Below are 13094 nucleotides of genomic sequence, written 5' to 3'. Positions count from 1 at the left end.
AGCAATGCAGGCATGGGGAAAGGAAGGAAGCAAGGGATAGAAACTACACTTACTTTTAAGCAGAACTATCATCATTGAAACAAATTTAGATTTAAAAATCATACTGAAATTCTTTAAAAAAAGTCTATAAATAAAAGGATTGTACAGCAAGACATTCTTAGCAGCAGAAGTCGTGCTTGCCCTGTAGAAGGCAGCAGGAATCAGATTTCTTGTGCAGTTCCACTTATCTACCACATGATGGTGTCATTTGCATTAACTGTGGCTGAAATTCTTCTCTAAGGTTTTCAAAGAACCTGTATTAGAACTAAGTGGCTACATCAGGGGTCAGCAACCTTTCAGAAGTGGTGTGCCGAGTCTTCATTTATTCACTCTAATTTAAGGTTTCGTGTGCCAGTAATACATTTTAACGTTTTTAGATGGTCTCTCTCTAACTTTTTTTTTTTTATTGTTGTATGTAAAGTAAACAAGGTTTTTAAAATGTTTAAGAAGCTTCATTTAAAATTAAATTAAAATGCAGATCTTATCAGCTTAGTGCAGTAGTTCTTAACCTGGGGGGCGAGATTTTTTTTAGAAGGTAAATCATGGAAAACACAAATTAAGCACAGGCACATAAGTACAACTACTTTGTTTCATCAAACCGATGTATTTATTAACATTTGTGTAATGATTACTGTAATATACAAATAAAGTTTTTAAGCTAATTGTAGTGTAATTTTTGATAAGGGGTGAGAGAACATATTTTGAGAACTCAAGACCAGCAGCAGGTGTAGTGTATTAAATTGCTTCCCATAGGAACGTGCTACTTACGGTGTAAGTAGGGCTGCCAGTCCTGATGCTCTGAGCAGCATGGTAAAGGGACAGGGAACAGGGGTGGTTGGATGGTGGGGTGGGGTCCAGGGGGTTGGGGGGTCCCAAAAGGGGGCAGTCAGGAGACAAGGAGCAGGGGGGGTTGGATGGGTGGAGGGTTCTGAGCAGGGCGGTCAGGGGGCAGTCAGGGGGTGGGAAGTGGGCCAGCTGTTTGGGGAGGCACAACCTTCCCTACGCCAGTGTAGCATATTAAACTTCTCCCTGGAGGAAAGTACTACTTACTGCTGCCAGGCCTAGTGCTCCGCAAGTAGCACATTCCTACAGGGAGAAATTTAATACACTCCACTGGAGGACAGAACCCCAGACCAGCGGTGGGCTGAGTGACTCAGCCCACTGCCAGTCTGGGGTTCCATCCGCCTGCTCCTGCCAGCCGGGGTCCCGGCCGCTGGCCCCACTCAGTCCGTTCACCCAGGCCAGCAGCAGCGTGCCAGTAAAAATCGGCTCACGTGCCGCAGGTTGCCAACCCATGGGCTACAGCATGCTAGAGAGACGGTTTTTACTGAACAGTTTCCTCACATGTGAAAGAGAAAGTGATGTGGCTTTGTGATGCTACATTTCATTTAAGGGACTTGAAAAAACAAACTCTGAACTGTGGATAAACCAGCGCAAAGATGAGGAAGAAAAAAGGTTTGGGACTAAATTCTTATAAGGTTCCTTTTTCCACTAAGTATCTTAATCGGAGACTCAGACATTATCCCTAGTCTTCTCTGCATATTCAGTTACAGAACTAGGCAGATATGAATTTTCCTTACTACTTGTTAAAGGGAGATAAACAAAAATAAGTTTTCACTGGCTACATAGGTAACAGAAAAAACCCACACCAAGAAGCAGCCAGATGCTGTACTGTTTCAGAGATCTGAGACAAGCTTAAGTGGCATGCAAATTGGAGAGGGGCTGAGAGTTAGAATTAAAATTGCTCTTATTAAATTTTGTACCAGCTTTCAGCTTCAGGCTTATCCAGTCTCAACTCTATAAGAATGAAGCTCTGAAGTCCCTCTCAAACTGTCCAGTCAAACTGTCAAATGAAATGTAGATAACAGCATCAACCTGAAATCAATATTGTCTTCACTCTTGTGAGTATTCTGATGTTACTACAATCCCTACTTTTGAACTTGTCACCTGTTCAATTCATATATATGTACGTGAACAATGTAAGTGGGCAGATTAATAAATATTTGTAGTTGTCTACATGTGGAAAATTTATTTAAAAGTGGGACAGTGACACTACACTTACTAGGCCATCGTATATAATTGATACAGTGGGGGAAAAACCTCTGGCTACTAACTGTGTCAACTTTAAGTTGCCAGAGTGGTATATTCCGTACAGCAAATATATAGCTGTACAATATAACTTCTTTAAGGTATCTGAAGACACATCCCTGGGATGGAAAAAAGACAACCACTTGCAGGGGTGAGAACAGTCTGCATAGCTGGTGGAGCACTGCAGTGATGACTAGTCAGTAACAAGTTTACTGGTGAATTGTGGTGTGTGCTTGTATTTGCTAGGAAATGGAGCTGGGCTGAGCCCACCAACACAGCTCACTGTTGTTGTATAGTATTTTTTTGCACAACTTTTGTAAATTCAACTTAGATGAATTTTATATAGAAGAATCTTAATGCACCCATGTTTCCCATCAAGTCTGGCTTCTGATCACGTTCATTAGTAGAGATTAGATGGGGCCAATCATTAATTTTTTTGGATGTTTCCCAGAGTTAACCCAGTTTATGATGAGGAAGTGGGTTTTAGATAGACTATTTGCTCCAGCAAATTTAGTCTTGGGGACAAAAGGTGCTACAAGAAAACCACCATTAAAATGATAATGGAAAGGATTTCAGTGATTTTCAAACTAGCAGGTGAGCTTTATGAATTATTTTTGCATTGAGAGTGTGTGTGTGTTTAAAAGAAATATCTACAGCTCAGTTAATGCACCTCAATACAGATCTGGCTGCTCCTGAGCAGTGACCAACTCAGATTGACCTGGGGGACATAGTAAGTACATAATGTATAGACTAGAATTACACACACACACACACACACACACACAATAGCATGTTTGTTTTTGCTAGTGCATTTGTACCACTCTGTTCTTTAAATAATCACTCCTGGGTTAAAACATGTTAGACAAATAGACACAAAGTCATATCGACATATAAAAGTGCTACATCTGCTTACCATGATGACAGAGACCCCAGCGGTCGTACTGTTCTGCTTGGATAGCATGTTGTTAAAGTGCTGCTTCAGTTTACCTGTTACTTCAACTTGCATATTAGTCTCCTGCGAGGCATCATCCTGTGTAAACAAGACACACACCTGCTACTCCTCAGGTTTGGGGTTAAAAAAAAAAAAAGTGTTTGGAAATGGAAAAATTACAAATAAATCAACAGAAGGGATTTTCCCTCATCCTGGGATCCCTGCTCATGCTAAGGAGGATATAGAATTTAACTGTTGGGCTGCATAGAGAGAGAGTCAACCTTGTTTTTTCTTTTTAAAGTCCTCTGCTGCTGAGGAACAAGTGAGCTGCATATGGAAGGAGAAACTTTGGCTTAAAATGTGGCATTTTGTTTTTCAGGTTAAGGGAGGACACTATATTAGGAGTGTGCCATGACAAGACACCTGCTAACAACAACTGGCATTAAATGTAACATGTATGATTTTACACAAACAGCAACATTGCAAAGGAAAAGTAATAGCCATTAAAATGCTGATGACCTAAGAGTATTTACATAACGCCTAATGATGATCTTTATTTCCATTCATTGTGCATCATATCATTAACGAATATTGTATGGACATAAATAGTCAAGTGGCTAAACAAATGGGGGTAGTTATTCACCAGCAACACACTTCTTTTATATCCTCAGAAAACCAGGATTTTTAATTTGAGTTCTTCTCTTTCAAGGCAAATTGCACTAATTTTGCTTAGTGCTCCAGCCTGAAAGTTCACAGAATGACACACTGTGAAATTAATTTGAAAATAAATGTTTGATTATTACTGTTGGTAGGTGAGATCAGTTTAGTATCACAAAAGATGGACCTCAGGGGAGTCTCTCCCTATAGACACAAAAGCCGTGTTAAGTTACATTTTTGAAAATGGGACCCTACGTTGTGCCTCTCCATTTTACACACAGGTTAACTGTGCATGTAAAGTATGTCACTGACTACATATTATACACCAAAGCAGGTGCTGGTGCTGCCATGTACGTATTTTGTGAGCACCAGGTTATGGGCCAGATTTCAAAAACAGGCACTTGAGTTATCCATAAGGCCCCTCTGCCACAAGCAAGCCTGTCTGGGATGGAGGGCCTTTTTGGTGCTACAGAAGGGGTCAGAGCAGCTACCCAATCAATGCCTTCCAACCTATTTTCTGTTAGGGGAAAAAAAAAAACCTTCACCCTGCTCGACTGGAATATAAAGTTGCGGCCCATCTCCTTGTGTAGCGGTACAGAATGATAAAATCCTATGCTATGCGTCAACAGCCAACATATTGGCTACCTACATTAGCTGTGTCTCTAAAGCATCCTCATGTTCACTGAAAAATCATGTTAGCAAAAGAACTTGCCCAGTTGAATCCTCTCCATCCCTTATTCTTGTGAGCTTTTTTGGAAATACAGTTTCATTTGCTTCAAAGACAGCCCACAATAACCTCTGTGCAGCAGAAAGGTAGACTTCAGAGTATAACTGCCCTCTGCTGTGTCATTTATAGGCAATTCATTCTATGTTGATGAGGAGACACGGAAGTTGCCTGATAAACAGAACTGGGCAAGCGGAGTTCTGTCACTACTTCTGACAGCACTATTACAGTTAGATCTTAATATTAAATATCTAATTAGCGACAAGTACAATGCAGAGTTTACTCACGGACACCCAGGGATGGCCTAGGATCTGTGCTGCTGTATATCGAGCTTCTACGTTTAACTGTAGCATCAGACTAATTAACTCCTAAAAAATAAAAGAGTGAGAAGAGAGGGAACATTAATATTAAAATGTGAAGCAGCTTTTGCACTGAATTCTTCCCAGCATTCAAAGTGGTGTTTCTCCACAACCTGGGTGAAATTCTGGCCCTGTTGAAGTCAATGGCAAAACTCCTATTTGACTCCCACAGGGACAGGATTTCACCCGCACACTCTAAATTGCAGCTGTAATATAAAATGTTTATTCTTCTGTACAGACGTGCAGGCAGCATGGACAGAACAGTCAGAATGGAATTGCATCCTTGCTAAACCCTCTGAGTACAGCACACGTGCAGATACTCTCATGCAAAAATAAAGTCCCATAATGTTTTATAACCATCAAGTGACAGGGCACATAGTGTTTGAGTAATTTACAGAGGATAAAGCTGCTGAAGGGGCTCAGTGGGGATGAGGACGATAGCAGAGCAGAAGGGACCTGCCAAGAGCACCAGCTTGTACCAAAAGCCAAGGGCATTTATGAGCCTGAAATTTTAAAGCTATTACTAGCAGAGATGTTTTAACTGTATAGAGTAAACTAATTCATAGAGATACTTTTTTATGTTAAGTGCTATCACTAGAACTATCTGTAAAAATTTATGATGATATCATTCCGTTATAGCTAGAAAATTAAAGCTACCCATCAGCACAGAGCACTTAAGAATTCTATTCAAAAGGAATGACTGACAGCACCCAGTGTTAGTTTGTTTTAATCATCTATACTATGGCTAGATTATTTGCCTTGGTATGGCTACTTTGTGTTGCTCCAGAAGCACAAAGGGGTCTTTAGCCAGCTGACCAATCTTCTACAGATCCCTCCCTCCCTCCCACTCCTGCCATGAAAGGGGAATCCCCTTTTTTCCTGGCCTAGCTCTGTCTGGGGGCATTGTCTAGATGGCTGATGTGCTTACTGATGTTTCATGGAAGTCACTGGGATTTCACCATACATTTAACTGTAAGTATATGCTTAACTGCTTTGTTGAATCGAGGCCTTTCAAATGTTCAGAGGCTATACAATAGATGACCTTAGGTTCACTGCATATTTCTATGACACTTCTGTTTAGTACTATCACAAGTGGGTCTGTAGCCATAGTAAATCTTAAGAGGTTAGTCACACAAAAGGCAGCCAGTGAAGTTATGAACACTAGGTGTAACTTTTCATCTCAAACTTTTATTGAATTTATTAATTCAAGTTCCTCCTTTGCAACTGGCTGGTGTAGATGCAGGTTCCAGACACAAAACAACACTCATGAAGAAACTAATTAATGTCAAATAATTCCCATAATTAAAACCCAACTGCCCCATTTTTTGGGGAGAAAGTTTCTGTAGCCTCAGGGATGTCTCTTGCTTTATGTTTGAATGAAGAACATGCCAATGAAACTTATTCTAGTAGACAGCAACTTCTCTGGAGAAACAATACATGTGCAATTAGGAGGCTTTTGTTCATCCTCCAGTTATGGAAAATGACTCTCTCAGCAAATTACCCATCAAGAATATGAGCCAGGGATAGGGGGTTAGATGCTTCATGCTAGTCAAACTGTACTCAGTGCAAGTTTGGAGCAGGAGGGCCACCTCTAAGGCTGCTTGGTGCTGATTTGACAGCTGCTCTCTTTTATGCAAATTGCCAATTGACCTGAGGAAGGAACCATTTTCGTAGCTGAAAACTGGGAACCCCTGGCCACACTTCTATACTAACATCCAGAAAAGGGGAAGGCACTGCTATGAAAACTGTAAGCTGTGTGAATGTGCTCCTAGGCTGGAACTAGACTTGCTGGCTTTAGGGTTGCTTTGGCTCTCAGAGCAGTGCAAGACAAGTTTACCTTAAGGAAGAATTGGGACTGTGGTCTTTTATGAGGCTACTACCAATGCCACTCTAGCAAAGGGCCATTAGGAGATTGAGAGAACTGGAGCCGATTTCTTTCTTCGGCAACTGTGATTTTCATCTACAATGCACCTACGTGCCCCTGGACTCTGGAATGAATCCTGTGAACAAATCATTCACATATCACTCTCGGGCACACTACTATAGCTAGGGCGCTACCAAATTCATGGCCACGAATAACAAATGCATCATGGACCATGAAATCTGGTCTTTTGTGTGTTTTTACCCTATGCTATACAGATTTCATGGGGCAGACCAGCAGTTCTCAAATTGGGGGTCCTGACCCAAAAGGGAGTTGCAGGAGGGTCAGAAGGTTATTTTAGGGGAGTCACGGTTTTGCCACCCTTACTTCTGCACTGCCTTCAGAGCTGGGCAGCCAGAGAGTGGTGGCTGGTGGCCAGATGCCCAGCTCTGAAGGAAGCACCTCACCAGCAGCAGCGCAGAAGTAAGGGTAAGGGCAATACCATGCCATCCTTACTTCTGCAGGCACCGGCTCTGCCTTCAGAGGCTCACTCCCCAGCTGCCCAGCTCTGAAGGCAGCAGCAGCAGCTGTGCAGAAGGCAAGGGTAGCAGTACCGCCACCCCCCCTACAATAACCTGGCGACCCCCCATAACTCCTTTTTGGGTCAGGACCCCTACGATTACAACACCGTGACATTTTGGATTTAAATAGCTGAAATCATGAAATTTATGATTTTTAAAATCTCATGACCATGAATTTGGTAGAGCCCTAACTATAGGATTTGGGCCTCTGTAGGAGTTAGGGTTAGAATTTCAAACACTGCCTTTAACTAACTGAATCTATGAAATCAAAAGGAAGTGGTATCTTACTAATACTTTTTTACTTAACTGGCAAATCAGCTATTTGCATCTGAATGAGCTCTAGTCCAAAGGTGAAACAGGAACAGGTGAAATGAACAGTGTCCAGTCCACGCAGCAAGGCACCCTCTCTCAAAAGGGTGATGAGGGGGAAAATTTGGAGAGAGAGATACTTACTTACAATGCAGCTGAAGCACTGAACCTAGTATAACAGTCATCATTAAATAAGCCAATCTACATGCAATGCTCACTGCATGTAATCAACATTCTGTTATAATCATTCACCCAGAAAATAACATGAAAGTAGGGTTGTGAGACCTGCATTTTCATCACTGCCATGCTCTGAAGAGTATTATGGTTTGGAACATAGTCAGCAATAGTACGATAGCATAGATTCTGTGGAGTCAGGAGGGCACAATACTCCCACTGGCTTGTCAAACAATTTCACATCTTGAAGCCCTGGGCTCCTAACTTATTTCAGTACCTTAGCTGAGTCAGTGATGTTATCCCAGTACGGAGAGGGAAACTCTAGCTTTCCAATGAGGATCTGATCAAAGAGATCTTCCTGAAGATTGTTCTCGCTGTGGATGAGTAACAATGGAAGAGAACAAGAGAAAGGTGTAATTTTTGTCACAGGCATTAAAGTTACATTTTTGAGGTGGTGGAGAAGCAAAATTCACATCAACTATTACAGAATTTTGCCACCAGTTGGCCACCCTGTATTCTAGGAGTGTAAGTTTGCAGTATTACACCATAGTTATGGTGGCAGTAGTGGTGAGGATGGGGAGACAATACACAGGAGAAAGGCCTCAACCTGTCTTCCATTCAAGTAGGGATTGCATTGGTAACATGAGGACAATAATCTGTGCAGTAACAGACAAGGCACAATCTGCTGCTGGTGCTGGGGAGGAAAAGTAAATCAAGTTAGTCTTTTCTTTTGTCCGAGCATCCCCATTGCTCCAGAGGACCAGCCACAATAGGCAAGTGATGTGTGTGGGCACACTAGCAGCAGTGATGTGATCCTCTCCTGTGAGCCAATCTGACATTTTTTTAAGTACACAGAGAGGATTAGGAAAACCTGGGATACATTCACTCACGTGCTGAATTTAACAACCTGTGCCACTGGCATAATCCATAACAGTGAAAGGAACAGATAGCTCCTATAGTGCCAAAAAAAAAAAAAGAAGTGTGGGGGGGGGCAGGAACAGAATATACACACAGAGCAGATCTGTTGAACAATATGGGACCAATTTTACAATTGTACTCACTTCTGATTAGTGGTTTAAATCTCTAACAATACTGCTCAGATTCTCTTACATTTGTTCATGCCTGATTGTTGCAGTCAGAAGCATGGCAGAAAAATTATAATGGATATGGTACATCTTTGAAGGGTGAACTAAACATTGCTAGCCAGTCAATTGTGTCTGAAAAACAAATTGTAGCACTATATGGCAACTTCTCTGCCTTTCCACAATTATTTAAAAACAACCCGGGAGGAACAACTTAGCCACAGAGAGTGGCGAATTTTAACTTTTAGTAAAGCTAATCTAAATGTGCCCTTTGTTGTGTAATTGTATCCCATGCCCTTGAAAAAACACAGGCAATGATACATAATGGATAACTCTGCTCACCTGATCATAAAAATTAGATACTTCCTGATTAAAATGTGGTTTCTGATTCCTTCCCTCCCAAAGTTCCAGTTACTTTATTTTACTCCCATCCCAAACAATCTCAGAAAAGAAAAGTGATTTGATATTAAATCTAAGTATGGATATTACATGCGGGACATGCAGAGTAACCATAAATTTTTGATTCACTGATTACAAACCCTGTCATATGATGGGCACTGAGTTTGTAATGAGACTGAAAACAGTTGATATCTACAGAGCTCAAGTATCAGAAATAAGATATTTAAATGAACATTGCTAACTGGAATCAGAAAAGGAGTACTTTTGGCACCTTAGAGACTAACAAATTTATTAGAGCATAAGCTTTCGTGAGCTACAGCTCACTTCATCGGATGCATACAGTGGAAAATATAGTGGGGAGATTTAATATACACAGAGAACATGAAACAATGGGTGTTACCATACACACTGTAACAAGAGAGTGATCAAGAAAGGTGAGCTATTACCCGCAGAAGAGCAGGGTGGGGTGGGGTGGGGACCTTTTATAGCGATAATCAAGGTGGGCTATTTCCAGCACTTTACAAGAACAGTAGGAGGGGAAATAAACAAGGGGAAATAGTTTTACTTTGTGTAATGACACATCCACTCCCAGTATTTATTCAAGCCTAAGTTAATTGTATCCAGTTTGCAAATTAATTCCAATTCAGCAGTCTCTCGGAGTCTGTTTTTGAAGTTTTTTTTGTTGAAGAATTGCCACTTTTAGGTCTGTAATCGAGTGACCAGAGAGATTGAAGTGTTCTCCGACTGGTTTTTGAATGTTATAATTCTTGATGTCTGATTTTTGTCCATTTATTCTTTTACGTAGAGACTGTCCAGTTTGGCCAATGTACATGGCAGAGGGGCATTGCTGGCACATGATGGCATATATCACATTGGTAGATGCGCAGGTGAACGAGCTCTGATAGTGTGGCTGATGTGATTAGGCCCTATGATGGTGTCCCCTGAATAGATATGTGGACACAGTTGGCAACGGGCTTTGTTGCAAGGATAGGTTATTGGGTTAGTGTTTTTGTTGTGTGGTTGCTGGTGAGTATTTGCTTCAGGTTGGGGAGCTGTCTGTAAGCAAGGACTGGCATCCGATGAAGTGAGCTGTAGCTCACGAAAGCTTATGCTCTAATAAATTTGTTAGTCTCTAAGGTGCCACAAGTACTCCTTTTCTTTTTACGGATACACACTAACACGGCTGCTACTCTAACTGGAATCACTTACCTGTGACCATTTCTCCAATATAAAAACAGTAAGTTGAACTTGCCAGCTGCAAACACTAGAGGGTGTACAATACATGCTCACTGCACTGAGCTCTTGCTGTGGCATATGGGATTGGAGGACAAAGGGACCGAGAAAGCTGGCTTCTCACAGGAAGACCCCCCTAAACACCTGACAGCTGGTCACCCGCACCTGGTTTTTGGTTTTGTTTTTTTAAATAGGCAGGACTGCACTTCTCTCTCTCGTGCACAGAAAAATATTGAAAAAATGACAGCTATCAAAAGGGCAGGGTGATAGCTAAACTAGGGGAAGCTTAAGCCAGTTAGAAAAGGAGAAAAAATCTTGGGGGAAATAATAGTTTGGAAACAGCTGGAGCCAACTATTGCTAGATGGCGGGGTGGGGGTGTGTGTGAGAAAATCAGATTCCCCCCGCCCCTTATTTGAACAATTCTTCAGGTAATTAATTCTTTACTATCTTCCCTTTGACCTGGAACTAAACTCACCTGCGAAAAGGTGGGAATCCACAAAGCAGTATGTATGTGATCACACCTGCAGCCCAAATATCCACCTTTAAGCCATATCTGTAAAATAAGAGAACGTGTTACTTGTGCAAGCTTCCAAAATGTGTCACTTCTAGTTAGCTGTTTTTTAAATTAATACATACTGAGAGTCTGCCAAAGGCAGATGTATTGGCATTTCATAGGAGTGGAGTTTGTCCTTCAATTAATACCATGGAATATAACAAGAGGGGCATCTAGTCAATATTTTTCTTGGTGTCCTCCAGAGTACTGAGAGCCCTGAGGATCCCACATTTTCCTTTGTTTTTAGTTCTCAATGCCCCAGTCTCCATGGAACAGTCAATAGCTTTCTAGTCTGATTCAGATTCTTTTCAGCACCAGCCCATAATAATCAAAGGAGGATATTGTTGGGAGGGAAGGGGAAATCCTTTCCCTCTCCTGCCACAGTGGACAAACTGCCTCTGCATCATTCCCAGACACTGCCAAACTGGGGAGCAAGCTTCCAGGTCTTGAGTCTCCTGTATGAATGAGTAACACTAGGAAGAAGAACCAGGACTTTTCTTTTTAAACATATGAATAAAAATATTGCAGGTCAAAACATGTCACATTTGGTCTGATTTTTCTAGATCTGCAGGTGGATCAAATACCCTTTCACATCATGGTCTCTCATAGCTCTCAAAAATACTTTTCAACAATTGTGATATGCAAGAGCAGCAGTGCATCAAACAATCTGATATTAGAAAATCCAAATTATTCATGCCATCTATCACCTCCTCCCCACTCAAGAGGTCTGTGATTTACTTCCAGGATCTTTGTGACAAAGTCAGAGCCACCTTCCCAATTAAGCAGTTAGCTGCAGCAGCATCTCTTATCTAAGTTACATGTGCGCACACAAATATTTTGCAGAGTGGTATCAGAGGAAATATATATGGAAGAGGCTGATATATTGCACTCATCAGACCAGCAGCTGAAGACCAGTTTAAATGACTCATACCCACAGAGCAGTGAAATCAAATATTTACTAGGGGTCAAAATTTGACCCTTAAACACACACACACACACACACACTAATAAACAGTCTTTCACAGGCCAACATAGGAGACAAAACTGCTGTATCCTCACCCTGTCTCTGCAATGATTTCTGGAGCCACGTATGTAGGGGTGCCACAAACTGTAAATAAGGGTCCTTCAACCACTGTGGCCAGTCCAAAGTCCCCTAGCTTCAAGGACTTTGTTCCATCTGAATACTCGCATACCTGGGGTTAGCAAAAACACAACAGGGATTGAAGGATATTTTCCAGTACATGAGGGAGTAAAACAGCAAAGGCTGAACTTGATATAATGTGATGAGAAGAGAGATTCTTAAGCTATCCACTTCATTGGTTTTGTTCCATGATTCTTGAAGGCTTTGACTTCCAGTGATTCATCTTTGTGCTTAAGGAACTTTAATTCTCTCTTGGAAAGTTTTGATGGGATGAGACTCAATTTGAGAAAGGAAATAAATCTAAATGATGTTTAAAATAGATTTTGCTCTGTTTTTGATAGATCTAGTCCCCACCTTCTCCTAAAAAATCTAGAACCAATTTCCTATTGCTTTTAGTAATACTATTCACTTACATAGTGCTTTCCATCCTGAGCATGCTTTAGAATGATGTATTACTCATGCTGAAGGACAGATGTAGTTGATAAGTTCCTGCCTGGAGAAGATTACACTCTAAATTAAGGTTTAAATATTAAATTTTCATAACACCCTTACAAGGTGTTTATTGCCCAAGGCCAGAGCAATGGTTAGTGTAATGGACAGGACTAGAGTTCTGGAATTCTTCCTCAGAATACTAGACCACTATGCTCTGCATTTTATAAAATGCCTTTCTAATATCTTCTCTGTGGCCTCCCTGCCATCCACATCACCCACTGCATTCAAAATGCAGCTGCTAAAATCTTTTCCTGCTGTTCTGATCACATTAATCAATCTCCCCTCCCCCCCCAACACACACTGCCCCCTCCTCCCCCCAACACACCAAGTTCAAGCTTCTTGTCTTCACGTTCAAGGCTTTTGACATCTCTGCTCCTTCCTGGCTACTCAACTGATCTAGTATCTTAACACATCAGCCGCCCCTGCCCTCACTCAGCCAACACTGCCAGCTTTAAATGTCCACTTGTCCC

At 41.5% G+C, this 13094-nt stretch overlaps 1 protein-coding gene across 4 annotated transcripts in view; it reads right to left on the bottom strand.

Annotated features, from left to right (window-relative positions):
- LOC125635697 (serine/threonine-protein kinase DCLK2) overlaps window positions 1–13094 on the bottom strand; it is a 144992-nt gene that overhangs the window by 2704 nt on the left and 129194 nt on the right. For 3 of the 4 annotated variants that reach the window (XM_075127730.1, XM_075127728.1, XM_075127729.1), the window contains 5 exons: window positions 12051–12184; window positions 10914–10991; window positions 8001–8097; window positions 4727–4807; window positions 3041–3157 (listed from right to left, as the gene is read on the bottom strand). In XM_075127730.1, coding sequence (XP_074983831.1) covers window positions 3041–3157; window positions 4727–4807; window positions 8001–8097; window positions 10914–10991; window positions 12051–12184 — 507 coding nt within the window. Of the gene's footprint in view, window positions 1–18; window positions 1883–3040; window positions 3158–4726; window positions 4808–8000; window positions 8098–10913; window positions 10992–12050; window positions 12185–13094 lie in introns of those variants that run through there. The other variant, XM_075127731.1, reaches the window with a different exon arrangement.

The sequence above is a fragment of the Caretta caretta genome, chromosome 4 (genome assembly GCF_965140235.1).
Source record: "Caretta caretta isolate rCarCar2 chromosome 4, rCarCar1.hap1, whole genome shotgun sequence".
In the NCBI taxonomy this organism is placed as follows: domain Eukaryota; kingdom Metazoa; phylum Chordata; order Testudines; family Cheloniidae; genus Caretta; species Caretta caretta.
This window is presented reverse-complemented; position numbering and strand designations above follow the sequence as displayed.